Source organism: Centruroides sculpturatus, unplaced genomic scaffold (assembly GCF_000671375.1).
Source record: "Centruroides sculpturatus isolate CEXI.00-Female unplaced genomic scaffold, Cexi_2.0 scaffold743, whole genome shotgun sequence".
In the NCBI taxonomy this organism is placed as follows: domain Eukaryota; kingdom Metazoa; phylum Arthropoda; class Arachnida; order Scorpiones; family Buthidae; genus Centruroides; species Centruroides sculpturatus.
The window spans coordinates 401,737-415,999 of NW_019384970.1; the positions used below are offsets into that span (position 1 = coordinate 401,737).

Here is a 14,263-nt window from a genome sequence, read left to right on the forward strand (position 1 = left end):
AATGTCTGAAATGAAAGACAGGAGATCCACATTTTCTATCGTATAGTAAACTATCGGGTTTTCTGATTTATATAGAAGCTGCATGAACACTAAAAAAGTACTTTTGTAATGAAAATAACTTTTAAGACAATTTTTAAAATATGTAATGAGTACAATAACAATATTACAAGTTTCGTATACTTATACTTATTAATTGACCAAATTCAATAGACGGTTTTGTTAGCTTTCAGAGTTCATATAATGTGGTCAGAAACTATGTCGTTATACCTATAAAATGTTTATGACGTTATAGACAGAAGTAATAAACTACTCAACAGAGTACAGGGACTACGTGGACTACATAAATGGATTACATAATGATTTATCATAAATAATAACTCATAACTCATCTCTACCTTCAAACTTATGTCTTTTGCTATTTTATAATAATTTAAAATATATAAAATTTTTATAACAAAAATAACAGATGGCGCCACATACGATTTTAGTTAGTTATTTTGATTACATATGTTATTTTTAAAATAAAATCTCATAAAAACAGAGAAGGCAACGCAACTCGTTGGTAAATTTTTAAAATTATTTTTTAGCAGCAGAAAATAATTACTTCTTTGAGAGGGGGTTTAAGAGATACACCAAAACGACTGCTACATACTTAAGTGATGAAACGTCTTCTAAATGTTTGACAAGCAGGAAATCCTAATTGCAAACCAACGGTTGTAAAAGAAGTGCGAATCTATATTAATACCATTTATATTAATTGAGTTTAAATTAAAATGTTTTAATAATAAATACGTTTTTTCAGTCAAAAGGAAATTCTGACGAAACATTCTCATCAAAATCGTGGGAATGTGACATCTGTTTTGCTTTAAATTTTGGCTCCACGTCGAGATGTTATTTGCGTGACAGTTTGCGACTTGATGTGTCTAAAATTACAGGTGAATATACCAAACATTTAATTTTATTAATGTTTTCGTTGTGCAATTACAATTATTGCTGTACAAGGTTTCATCCCGAGAAATCCTTGATAAAAAGAAAAAACGAATCTTTAGTAAACATTATTAAATATTGATTATTTTTTAAATCCATAATAACGAAAGATAATTGCCTAAAGATTTTGCTTTCTTAAGCACTAATATCAATATAATAAATCTGTTAATATCAGTATTATAAAAATGTTTATCATGAATGTACTCTTCTAAAAAAAACTAAAGTAATAAATTTTTCACTTTGTAATTTGGAAAATAACTCTTTGTCAATAAATATAATACGGTATTTTATCTTACAATAAAAAAACGAGCAAATCTTATCCATTGATTCTAACTTACTTTTTATGTTTCTTTCAGTTCGACTAGATAGAGTACATACAAAACACAAGTGTGATGATTTGTATTTGTTCTAAGTACGAGTTAATACTAAGGCAGTTTATTGCAAATGAATTAATTGACAGATTAATTCAGACAGATAAAACTATTTTTTAATAGACACAAAATGTGTAGTGGATATCCTATATTTGTTCAGCAATTAATTGTCGGATTCCGAGTTTTATATTTATTTTTTTCTTCTACTTATGTTAAAGTTAAAATATTTACCTAAAATACACGATATTACACGATAAACAACATCTAAAACGGAACCCGAATTAAAAGAATACCAGCACGAACGGAAAAATTCTTCGGTACGAAGCAATTATATATGTTAAAAGGAAAAGCTGTTCAAAACGAAATAATTATTTTATACCTGCGACTCCGGTTTACACAGGTTTTATTGTATATTTTATTCGGCCCACGAAAAAAAGAAGAGATACGGAACGAATATTGGTAGGTTTTATCATCTATATCGAACATATACAATAGATACTTTTTGCTTCCGCAACATCAATATTTAAAATTAAATTATTTAAAGTTAAAAATGATAATATGATCCACAACCACAATGCACTTATCGAATTATAAATTATATCATATGAAGGAGCAGAGTGAGAGCTATATAGGGGAGACCGGGGCAAGATCGGCATGTTAAGCTTTACTTAAATTTTGTGTAATAAATACTGCTGTAAACTGAAAAAAAAAGCTTTGCATATTGTCTATTGGAATGTTACCTTACTATAGAACTGGTTAAAATCAGTTTGGAAATAAAAATAATTAAAATAATTACAACTTTACAAGAAGAGAGAAATTGACGAAGTTGCCCCGGGTATAGGGGCAAGATCGGCAACTTCTCTCTTTTTGTAAAGTTGTAATTATTTTAATTATTTTTATTAAAGTTGCCCCTGGTATAGGGGCAACAGTAATGGGGCAAGATAGGCACGTATATAAAATTATGTTATTAACAATGTATAAGTTGGAATTCACTATTAAAACAAAGAAATACAAATCCAACACCCATTTAATATTATTACAACGAAATGCAAGTTCAAAGACATATATACATGAATAACAAATGCAAACATGTTTTCATTTATCATCTGTTTGATTTTTATCCTTTGCTTCTAATGTGGCTTTATGTTGCCGATCTTACCCCGCTAGTCATGATTTCGAAACATTAAGTACAACCCTGAGAACAGAATGCCAAGCCACGATCTGGCCACGTGAATAAGTTGAAGTTACATCCTTCTAACAGGAAAAGTAACTTTCGTTATCATGGAATTATAACAAAACCTGCCAATTCAATATAAATGGAAAAAAAATATTATATGGAATTGAACGAAAATGAAAATTTGCTTGATAATTCAACTACGCTTGTTGGAGAACAATAAAAACACTACACTCAACAAGCCACCAATAAAACTCAACTGCGTAACCTATAACCAAAGTCTCCTTTTAATTTGTTTTTAAAAAAAAGCGCTTGACAAACTTGCCCCGCATGCCGAAGTTGCCCCAGTCTCCCCTATGTCTAACAATTAATGTTAAACGGTGATTCAAATTTATAAATAATTTTACAGATATAAGATTTGTATATACAATATTGTGCTTATTTTCCGTTTATGTCTTTTAGAACAGATTATTAACGCAAAACAAAACTGATATTTTTGTAGTAGATAAAAACCTTAGAATAAAATGAGTATGCGTCTTTTTTTGGCAGGTTGACCGTGTGTTGCATGTCTTAATTCATCAATTCTATAATCCGAAAATAATATGACAGAAAGCAAATACCTGGAACCGAACAGCACGGATCCGAGAGAAGTAAATAACTGAGATGAAAGGAGAATAATTAACCATTCAACAGGAAGTGGCCACAGATATTAAATTAAAAATTTATTTCAAGGTTTTCTTTTTTATAGAATTTAATCTGAAATTTTATTTAAGCTAATGGACATATTTAAATTAATTTATTAAATAATCAAATATTTATCAAGGAAAAAAATACAGATGTACTGTACTGTACCTCGTATGTATTGTTAAGGAAAACATTAGAAAATATTTTGCAATAAAATAATTATTTTCTTGGCTATAAAACGAAGTTATGAGAGAAAAGCTGAAACTAATTTGCGAATATCACATGTAATGAAATTCGTCGGAATCTGTATATATCGCGATATTAATTACGAGTAAATTCTATTAAATAAAATATTTTTTTAATTCTTAATCATTCCTACTCCGCTAATAACAATGACAAAGCATTATAGTACAGTTCTGTTTTATCTTTAGAATTTAACACACAGTGATCGACTGAACAAAAACAACAAACGCTTATCTTGGGTTCGCTCCTGAGCAATGGGCTGGCCACTTGGAGTTTTCCGGTTTCCTTCACATTAGTAACACGTAAATAGAAACCAGTTTCACTCGCAAGTTCATCACCTTCTGTAGTACGGAAATTAAGAAAAAAGTAGATAGACCAAAAGAAATCAATATATTTAGTTAATCAATTGTCATAAACCTGATAATTGTTTTGTAAATAAAATTAAAATTTTAATATAATTATATAATACAGTATTTAAAAAACGAAACGAAATAATGATAAAATAGCACGACGAAATGGGCAAACAAGAAAAGATAGCGAGTCAGCAATACCGAATAATATAACAAATACTGTATTGTTCATATTGTTAGAAAATGTTCCTAAATCGTTTTCAACAATTCGATGAAACGAGAGGCGCGTGGAAATTACACGTCATTACTCATGCATATATAGAATTAACAGGAAACAAGAGTATTAGAAGTCACGTGTCAACCTGTCAAAAGTAGCAACGTATCCGTAGTAGCTGTACGATGTAGAGTGTATCGAGGTCCGGGCTTTTTGGGGACGTGGGCATTTATAAATCGCTTCGAAAGATAAAATAATACTTTTCAAATATCTCAAATTAAACTACGGAATATTTGAATACGTAGATCTATTTCGTTTATAGGTCTAATAGAGGAAAACGAAAATGTAAACTTTTTGCGGTTTCTGAAACAAAATTCCTTCATCGAGATTCTCAACAGTTTCTTCGTAACTGTTCAAAAAACAGAAATATATTTTAAAACATTTCGTAAAAAGTAATGATAATAACATAAATTTTAAATTAAATATTATATAATTTTTTAAATAACATTTTTTAAGAGGTAGTTTCTTTAATTAAGTTTGAGGTTAATTATGCGGAAATAAATTACGAATATTTTTCCTGAATATCCTATTGGTAGAAGACACACACGTGTCAAAAACGTCAAAGTTGCACGTAAAATAATGTTTATGTTTTAAAATAACTCACAAATTGAAATAAATTTTGTTGCGATGGTCACACTTCCCTCTGAATAATTCACCAATCGTAATTGAATTTATTAATTAAAATTATCAAATTGTTAATTTAAAAAATTATATCGTTAGACGATTGTATTTACTGCTGTGATATAGGAATTCGAAAGAGGTATGTAATTCTAAAAATTATTTAATGTATTTAAAGCAGAAAATGAGATTAAATTAAATTAGTTTCTCTTCTTATTTCATGCACGACAGTAGCAAATTTATAGTAAAAATCAGTAAGAATATCCAATTATATATATGATATTTATTATATCATACGATCCATTTTACTGTATTTACTGCTTCATTATTTTAATTTTAATACTAATTATTATTGAGTGTTTTGTCAATTCGAGAGTAAGAACTTTCTAAATTTTTCTATTGTTAAATCGTAGATGAAGTAACCAAAATTTCATATAAATTTATAGCCAATGCTTCATGTAATGTTTACCAATTTTGTGTGTTTGTTGGCATCTATTTCGCTTAATTTCTCAGAACGAGGTGAAGTTAAAAAAATGAAAGTTGGCTTAGTAGCTTGTGTATAGAGGGAAATGATGTTATTAAATTTTGGTGGTTAGGGGGAATAAAGATGACGAGATAGAACAGTATCATATGTCATCCGGAGTACACTTTAATGAAGATTTTACACATTATTAGCATTTACACATTTTTATAAAACTAATTTGTACCCTCAGAACCAAGCTTTTTGATATTTTATTGACATTTTATAGACACCTTCTTACTGCCTTAAATGGAGAGTGTTAAAAATTGTTTTAAACAATTTAATGTTTAATTAATAAACCTATTATCCATATACAAGTAAGGATTTTTCTTCTTGTTTATTTTTGTATCTAATTGTTTTCTCGCAGCTCCAGGTTATGAAGGTTTTAAAGATTATAAATGTAATTACCTGTTAATTCTTTCAGGACTTTTATGACAAACGTTAAATTTATTAAAAATTAATGCCTGTCATTTCCAACTATTCTCAACGAGTTTTATAACTTATGCATTCTCACTAAAAGCTGGATTATCCCACAAACACACCATCTAGATAATTTCATGAATCTATTACAATTTTCTGATTTTTGTTAATGAAATATTTTATTTTTTCAATTATACTGAAACTATTCATTTTTCAACCATTGGACGTTTTCCCATGTGCAGATATTATCATAATATTCAGACTTTTTACTTTAAATTATTATTGGCATTAATCAGAAGTTTTCTTGACTTATTAAAATACTTTTAGAATTTTTATATTAGAATTTAGTTATTAATTACTATATAAAAATCATACGAATTGATTAAATATTTTTCAGATCCGTTATGAAATTGAAATATATCAATATTTTCTTATCGAAGAAGTTTAGACAATTAGGATTATGTATTGGTAGAAATCCTTCTTACTTTATCGTCATCCCGGTGATTGTATCCGTGGTATTAGCTACGGGTCTTCACAAGTGGCACGAAGAAACGAATGTAAAATATTTAATTGCACCCAAAAATACCAGACACATTACTGAAGAAGCCTCCATAGAAAGATTATTTGCAATGAATCTATCTTCCGATGCACACATGGGAAGGATGAACAGAGAACCTAACATAGCAGTAGTCCTAATAACAGCCAAAGACAAAGGATCCGTGCTTCGAAAAGAAGTATTTCAAGAAATTATTCAATTGGATGAAATTATTCGAAATTTAAAAACTGCAGAGAATTTCACATATAAGGATTTATGCGCAAGAAATAATAAGAGATGCTTCGAGAATTCTATTTTATTAATGCAATACAAAGTCGAAATGACGGAAAACCACACTTATTGCATCAAATATCCTTTAAGCAAGAGAAATAAATACGATTTTCAATTAACGAGTCTATTTTTAGGAGGAGTCGAAAAAAATGCAGAAGATTACGTTAAAAGTGCAAAAGTATTGCGGCTCGTTTATTACTTTAACGACTATTCGAAAGTTCAAAGAAGCAAAGTGAAAGAATGGCAAAATCTGTTTTTAGATGTTATTAAATCGAGTAAATTTCAGTACATAATCGTCGATCGATACACATCGATTACAATTGAACAAGAGTTATCTGCTGTCGTCAGTCGAATATTTCCTCGAATACCGATTGCAATGTTAGCAATAGCAATCTTTTCAATGTTGACCTGTTTGTATAACAGTTGGATCGAAAGCAAACCTTGGACTGGAATAATTGCGTTAACGTCGGGAGGAATGTCTTTGGCTTCGTCATTTGGATTGACCATGTATTTTAATATACCATTTGTGCCTCCTGCGGGAACTATACCTTTTTTAATCATAGGTAAGATTTACTTTCAATCGCTAGCATGTTAATGATTATTATTTATCTGGTTAGAGTAAAACGTATAGTTTTACGTATTGTTTATGATTTTATTGTTTTTATTTTGTTTATTATTATATTACTAATGTTTTTTATTGATTGTTTTAAAATTTAAACTATATTTATTTTGTAAATAGCTATAGTTTGGACAAGAGTACCTAACTTATTTCAACAGTGATCAAAGTAATAATACCAAAATTTAGGAATTTTCACAATTTTTTCAAATCAATATATTCCTGGAATATCTCACTAGCAGTTTGTTGTAGTAGGAATTTTCTGGAACCTTCTGGAACTGGAGCACAAGATTGAACATGTCCAGGAGTGGCGAAGTTCAAAGCAGATTTTTTATCTGTAGTTTACATTATCTTTTTTCTTTTGTGAGCAATAAATCACTTATCATCCTTTTTATTTGATATATTACTACTCAATCTGCTCGCTCAGGGTAACTACATCAACAAACATTGTTTCGAGTTTCTCGATGTAACTTACTTTACTAGTTACTTTTATTTTATGCGAAATACAAAGAAATTCAGTACTAAGCATTTTAAATCTACAGTGGTAACGTCCGTGCTACAATATCACAAGATGGCATTTTGTTCTTATTACTTCATTTACGTAAGATTTCTATTTCAGCACTGGCTGCTCTCATGCTTTGCATTGGTACATATTTAGATGTTCCAGATCATGGTAGGGATTCTTAAATATTATTAAACACCAGGAGAGTTTTATTAAAATTATTTGTTTTCATAATGGAGCAGAATAAAAACGTCTTCTATTCAACTTTCCAAAACTGAAATAAAAAGACTACTCTAAGACATACATAATTAGTTTGAGTAATATATTGCATTTAATCATACACAAATAAGTACAAATTGAAATTAATACAAATGAATGTTGCATATAATATCAATGTTAAGTAGAAAATTAAGTAATGTATGGACTTTAAAACAGTAAAAATATTAAATCCTCAGGTCTCATATTTTTCAATTCTCGGAATTTCGATGTCTTATAAGTTATAATTACAGTATTTTGGCTGTAGAAATTTATCGTTACTAGAAATGAATGAATTCAATTTATTATGAAAAAATTAAGTGACTATATTAAAAATTCTTAAAATTAAATTCTTCAATACAAACAAGAAATTTTAGAAACAAGCTTTATTCAAATTCAATTTATAATTTAAAATCTGTTTGATTATTAAACACATTTTGGATTTTCTTTGAAATGAAGTTAAGCATGCAAAACGTAAAAAGACGAGGAGACAATCAATTCTTTACTTCTGTTAAAATGTTGCGAAAAATCGAGAAAACCCTTTTACTATCGATTGATGTCTGTTCTATGGTTTTGAGCGCCAAGGGAAGTTTCTTTATATTTTCACTACGTTTGCGTGCCAACAACAACATTTTAATAATTTCTTTTTTAAAATCGAGCAAGAATTGTCCTTTGCTGAAGGAGTTGTAAAGAATGAAGTAGAAGGTTAATTCTTGCATTAGAATAACAACAGTCTCGCTGGGTGTCTTGGGTCGACGTCGCAATTGGTGTATAATTGATTGGTTCTTCGAGCTGACCGCTTGAAAGGAGGCTATTTGCTGAGGATTCGATAATAACTTGAAAAAGAGGAAAAAAATAGATTCTTGCATCACCTGCTTCCTTAGCGGCTACCAACATGTTGGATCTAAGATTCGTTAAACGGACTACCTATTTTTCGTCGAAGAGTGTGACGTTGAAGAAATGGCCGCACGCTAAATGTTGGAATAAACACGATCTTGAAGAATTTCGTTTGATATCTCATCCGATCTGTCTGCGTCACTTGCTCCGATATTTACAGTAATTAAAGATATATTTGTAATATTTCACATAACACATTCGTGTTAAATCTAATTCAGTAAAAATGAACTGCACAAGAAAATATTTAACTATTATTTATAAATATATTTAAATTTATAAACCATTTTTATAATAGGTTATAAAAACAAAGTCCAGTTTCGGATAAATAATCCATTAAAAATTTTCAGTTCACTGCACCTTTTCCTTTAAATATTCTTCGTTATATAAATTGTCAATACGAACTGTTTTGTACAGTACATGTAAGAGATAACACAAGCTTACTGTAGTCTAATTCTAAATTATTTTTCTTAATTTAGTTTAATGTTTACGTTATTAATAAGAATTTTCATTTTTTATAATTCTTTCATCAGACTTTTTGAATGCAATTTTCGTTTCAGGAGTAACCATGGATGACGCTTTTGTTTTTCTTGCTGCGTGGAAAAGAACCGATCCACAGAAGACCGTTCCAGACAGACTCTCGGAAGTTTATTCGGAATCTGCCATTTCTGTTACTATAACTTCAGTAACGAATTTCATAGCTTTCATTTCGGGACTGTTTACACCTTTCAGATCCATATATTATTTTTGTTTATATGCATCGATTGCTATTATCTTCTGTTATATTTATCAGATAACGTTCATCGGTGCATGCATGGCACTCTTTGGATATGTAGAGAAACAAGAAAGACATTCTTTATTCTTTACGAAAATAAGTACACAAACAGGTAAAAATATAACGTATCATTTGGTAGCGCTTCAAGACACTAATAAAAATAAATTTTTCTCTCTAGAAAACCACTCACGGATTCGAAAAATGCTCTTCACCGCCGATTCTTGGAAATCTACTAAAGACATGACCACTCCTTCGTCATCAATTTGGACGAAGCTCGGTAATATTTTATTCTTATGGTATGTCATGATAATTATTCTCTTCATCATGGCAGGTTACGTGGCATTTGGAGTTTGGGGAGTGACAAAAACAGATATTATAGGATCATTATCCGACTCTTCTGCATACGATTCATATTACTTGCAGTATCATAAAAATGTTTTTAAATATTTCAAGCATTACGAATACAGAATCCAAATCGTTGTCGATCAAGAAATAAATTATGCAGATGTAGAAGTTCAGAATAAAATAGAAAAACTTTTCTCTGAAATGGAGAGAGAAGGATTAATTGCAGATTTTCTTACCGAGTCTTGGCTCCGAAGTTTCGTGGAATTCGTCAAAGACGATTCAATGTCTGCGATCGTAAAGTCGTACAACATGAGCGACACAAAAGATTTTATTGTAGTTCTGCGCCGAATGTTTCTACGTCATCCGTATGCACAACGATTTCGTAATGATATTGCCTTCAACTCTGATTATACAGCTATCGTTGGAAGCAGATTTCTTTGTCAGACTGATTTCACTGTCGACGAAAAATTATTATACGTGACTTTACAGAGACTAAGGAAAATCACTAATAAAATGTCATTCAGAGTGTTTTCCTATCACTTTTTAAATTTTGCTGTCGACAGCATTGACTTGCATGTAAAATTTACTGTTCAACTGTTGAGTAGTATTGTGATAATTGTAATTTTTGTTTGTTTCGTCTTTATGCCAGACGTTGTCGTTACGTTTTCGGTAGCTTTTTCGATTATTACTATAGAAATTTCCACTTTGGGTTACATGGCTCTGTGGGATATGGAATTGGCACCAGTGTCTATAATCGTCTTAGTCATGTGCTCTGGTTTTTCGGTCGATTATTCTGCTCATCTTTCTTACGCTTATAGACATTGCGACATTGAAGGTTCCAATGAACGTCTTCGTCATAGCATGGATTGTGTAGGATTTGCAATATTTCAAGGTAGTGCAACTACAATAATTGCCGTGTTACCTTTAGCCATTCCGTTGGCGTATATATTTGTAACGATTTTTAAAATAATATTTTTGGTTATTATGGTTTCTTTTATTACTGCGTTGGTATTTTTGCCGGTTATTTTATCGACACTGAGTTACATGAAATCGAAAATGTGCGAAAGAAAGAAAAGAAGTAAAAACTTCGACCAGAAAGTCGACGGGCATGCAAATTTTGGTTATCAATCGTCAGAAATTTGTACATAAATACGTTTCAATGCGCTTTTTGACATTAATTAATAATGAATTAATTATTTCTCGAAGAAGATGTCGTACTGTGCAGCATTCACTCTTCGTAGTGCTCAGAACAGAGCCTTTGAAAAGTCGGTTCCACTAAACATGCAGGGATGAATAAGGTTGAAAAATCCTCTGAAACCATGGTTATGTGCGGTTTTGTCTAAGCTAGTTCAATCTTCGTGGAAGCTGCGACGAGGTATCTGTAAGTGTCTGACAAGGAGAGCCTACGGCTTTGGGGTAACGGATTTTGATGATCTTTGGTGTAGAGGTAGTACACGATGTTAGTGTACTATCTGTAAAATACTAAAGTGCAATACTCAAATATAATCGAGAAAATCGAACTTAAAGTTTTGTTAGCACTTTATATATAAATTATACGTATTTCTATTCGAGCGTCCTGTGGCAGAGTGGTAACGAGTCTGATTCATAAGCTTGAGTTCTCGGGTTCGATTCTCGCGTAAAATTTTTTTTTTAATTCATAAATACTTATAATGTATTTATTTATTTACTCATTCATTTATTTCTTATTATTTATTTATTTTAATTTAATTTCTACTATTCCAAGTCTAATATTTTTATACTTTTGTTGACAATAACGGCGCATTCTTGACACCTATGTGTCAACTTTCCCATCTAATTGTTATCACTAACGGTGACCGATCTAATTCTCACTAGGAGCGTTTTTTCTATCGGAGTTCTTTTTCACTCACTCTTTAACAGTTCGTTTCTAAATTTCGACACGAATAGACGTATTTGTGTAGTAAAACTTATTTTGAAAAATTATTTTATAATCAAAAAATGCCGTCAAGAGAAGCAAGTTCTTCACGTTGTGACGAAAAACTGTTGATGATAACTCTTTATACAGTGATGTAAAATACTAACTTGTAAAGTGCAAAACTCAAATATAACCAAGAAAAACGAATATAATTTACTGAAGCAATATTATATAATTACATATCATTGTCAGATGTACATGATCGTGAATGATACTTATGATAAAAACATTCAAAACAAAAATTCTGTCTACACCAAGAACAACAAATAAATGCTGCTTTTTTTAAGAGGTATCATCAACACTTTTTTCCTGCAAAATTTGTTTCACTTGGATTTCTTCAGATAATACAAGGTACATATCTACAATCGGTAATCATATAGGTGTTGTTATATATTACAGTATTTAAATTATTTATACTATACAGATAATACATATCTGTATAGATATGTATTCTCTTCAGATAATAACTTACATATCTACAATCGGTAATCATATAGGTGTTATTATATATTACAGTATTTAAAATATTATTTTTATTTACAAAAGAATTATTATATTTTAGATAAATGATTAATTAAATACATTTATTTTATTTGGCCCTTTTCATTTTGTTTGTTCAATTTCATTACTGACGTGGAGGATTATTAAAAAAATAATAATAATAATTCGAATTAAAATAACACAAAGTGCAATAATAATCTGTGAATTTGGAGCTGGAGTATGTTCATTTTGATTTAATTTTAGTTAATTGTGTTTATTAAATTAATAAAAATTATTAATTAATTTAAAGTATATAAAAATTTAGAAAAACTTTAAAATCATAATAATTCGATTTACTTTAAAATATTTTAAATGTATTTGTTTTAATTATAATTACAAGATTTTATACAGGAAATAAAATTAAAAAGATTTTAATGTTTCTAATTATTTATTATTACACGTGGATTTTTTAAATTAATTTTTATGGTGTGTATTTCCGTAGGCGATAATAAACAATCTGAAATTGTTTAGAATTTATTCATATAATAAATATTCTAAATCTACCCTCAGGTGTTGTTTTCTAACTTCCTTTTATAGTTTAGAACAAAACTATTTTTTGTAAAAATATATGTTTGTATTTTTCCTAACAATAAATATAACTATATTTTTCCTTCTTGATAGATATTATACTAATAAATAAAAGCCTTAAAATATAGCTATTTAATAAAACTTCAGAATAAATCCCATCAGATAAAAAACCTTCAAATAATTTTCTATTAAATTATATAATTTATATTTCATATCTGTGGTCATTTCCTGTCGAAAGGTTGGATTATTTCGAAGTTATAAATTTTATAAGATAATGTAAAGCATCGCATGAACAACCTCCAAGGAAGGATTCCTGCCGTGAGGACTTTCTATAGGAAACACTATTCGGGTGTTATTTACGTGAAGAAAATTCGGATAACTCCACGTGACCAGTCTGTTGGTCAGATGCCAACCCACCACCGACTAAATTCATTTATATTGATCAATTACCAAAGAAGACTATTATAAAAATAAATAACGCAATTCATAGAAAACAGATTTAATTTTAAAAATAAAAAAGAGGATAACGTCATATATACATCATTCCCTTGTATTAAAGGTACAGTACATATGAAAAATACAGAAATGCTTTAAAAAATATGGAGTTGTACTAGCAGCCAAACTAAAAAGTAAAATCAAAAATAATATTAATATCAATAAAATTAAAAATAAAGAAAAACTAGACGAAGTAGATATTGTGTATGAGCTAAAATACCAGCAATTTACATAGGTAAAACAGGAAGGCTAACTTAGGACTAGAGTAAGTTAGCATGAAACAATAATCTGGTTAAAAATAACCAATCACCATGGACTGATCATTGTAATAAATTTGGATGTATAATCACTAATAATAATATAAAAATAAACCACAAAGAAAAGTATAATTTTTACGAAGGTCAACAAACATTTGGCAATTGTAAATGCACACAACACCATTAACTTAAATAATGGGATGGAGATAGATGACGTGTGGGCGGAAATGGTAAGGGGAAAATAGCACGAAAATAGACAAAAGGCTGTTAAACAATGCCTCCAGGATAAGACATCGATATAGAGAAGCGCGGTACGTTTTAACATAAGAGTAGGGAATTCGATCCTGGTCCTTATTTCTAATCCCAGGATTTCGGGATTATACTTATTCAATCCCGGGATCCCGGGATTATTTCGGTATTGAGGGTTGATAAAAAATAAGAAAATCTTACAGAAATCAAAAATCAAAATTTAGACAAAAATCAACGTATTTTACGGTATACACCTAGTTAATTTAATCACTCTAATTAATCAGACTTACAGTCAGACTAACCAGACTTAAAATAACTGTTTCATGTTAAATTTATTCTTTTTTAAGCATCACTGACATCTCTTTAAACTCACATAAATTGAAAAA

General features: G+C 29.5%; 1 protein-coding gene across 1 annotated transcript; it reads left to right on the plus strand.

The window, feature by feature from the left end:
- Nucleotides 1–6,516: 6,516 nt before the first annotated feature.
- LOC111632588 (patched domain-containing protein 3-like) lies at nucleotides 6,517–11,003 on the plus strand. Its single transcript, XM_023377062.1, has 2 exons — nucleotides 6,517–7,030; nucleotides 9,295–11,003. Exons 1-2 carry the CDS (start codon nucleotides 6,517–6,519, stop codon nucleotides 11,001–11,003), a joined length of 2,223 nt encoding a protein of 740 aa, XP_023232830.1.
- The last annotated feature ends 3,260 nt before the right edge of the window (nucleotides 11,004–14,263 follow it).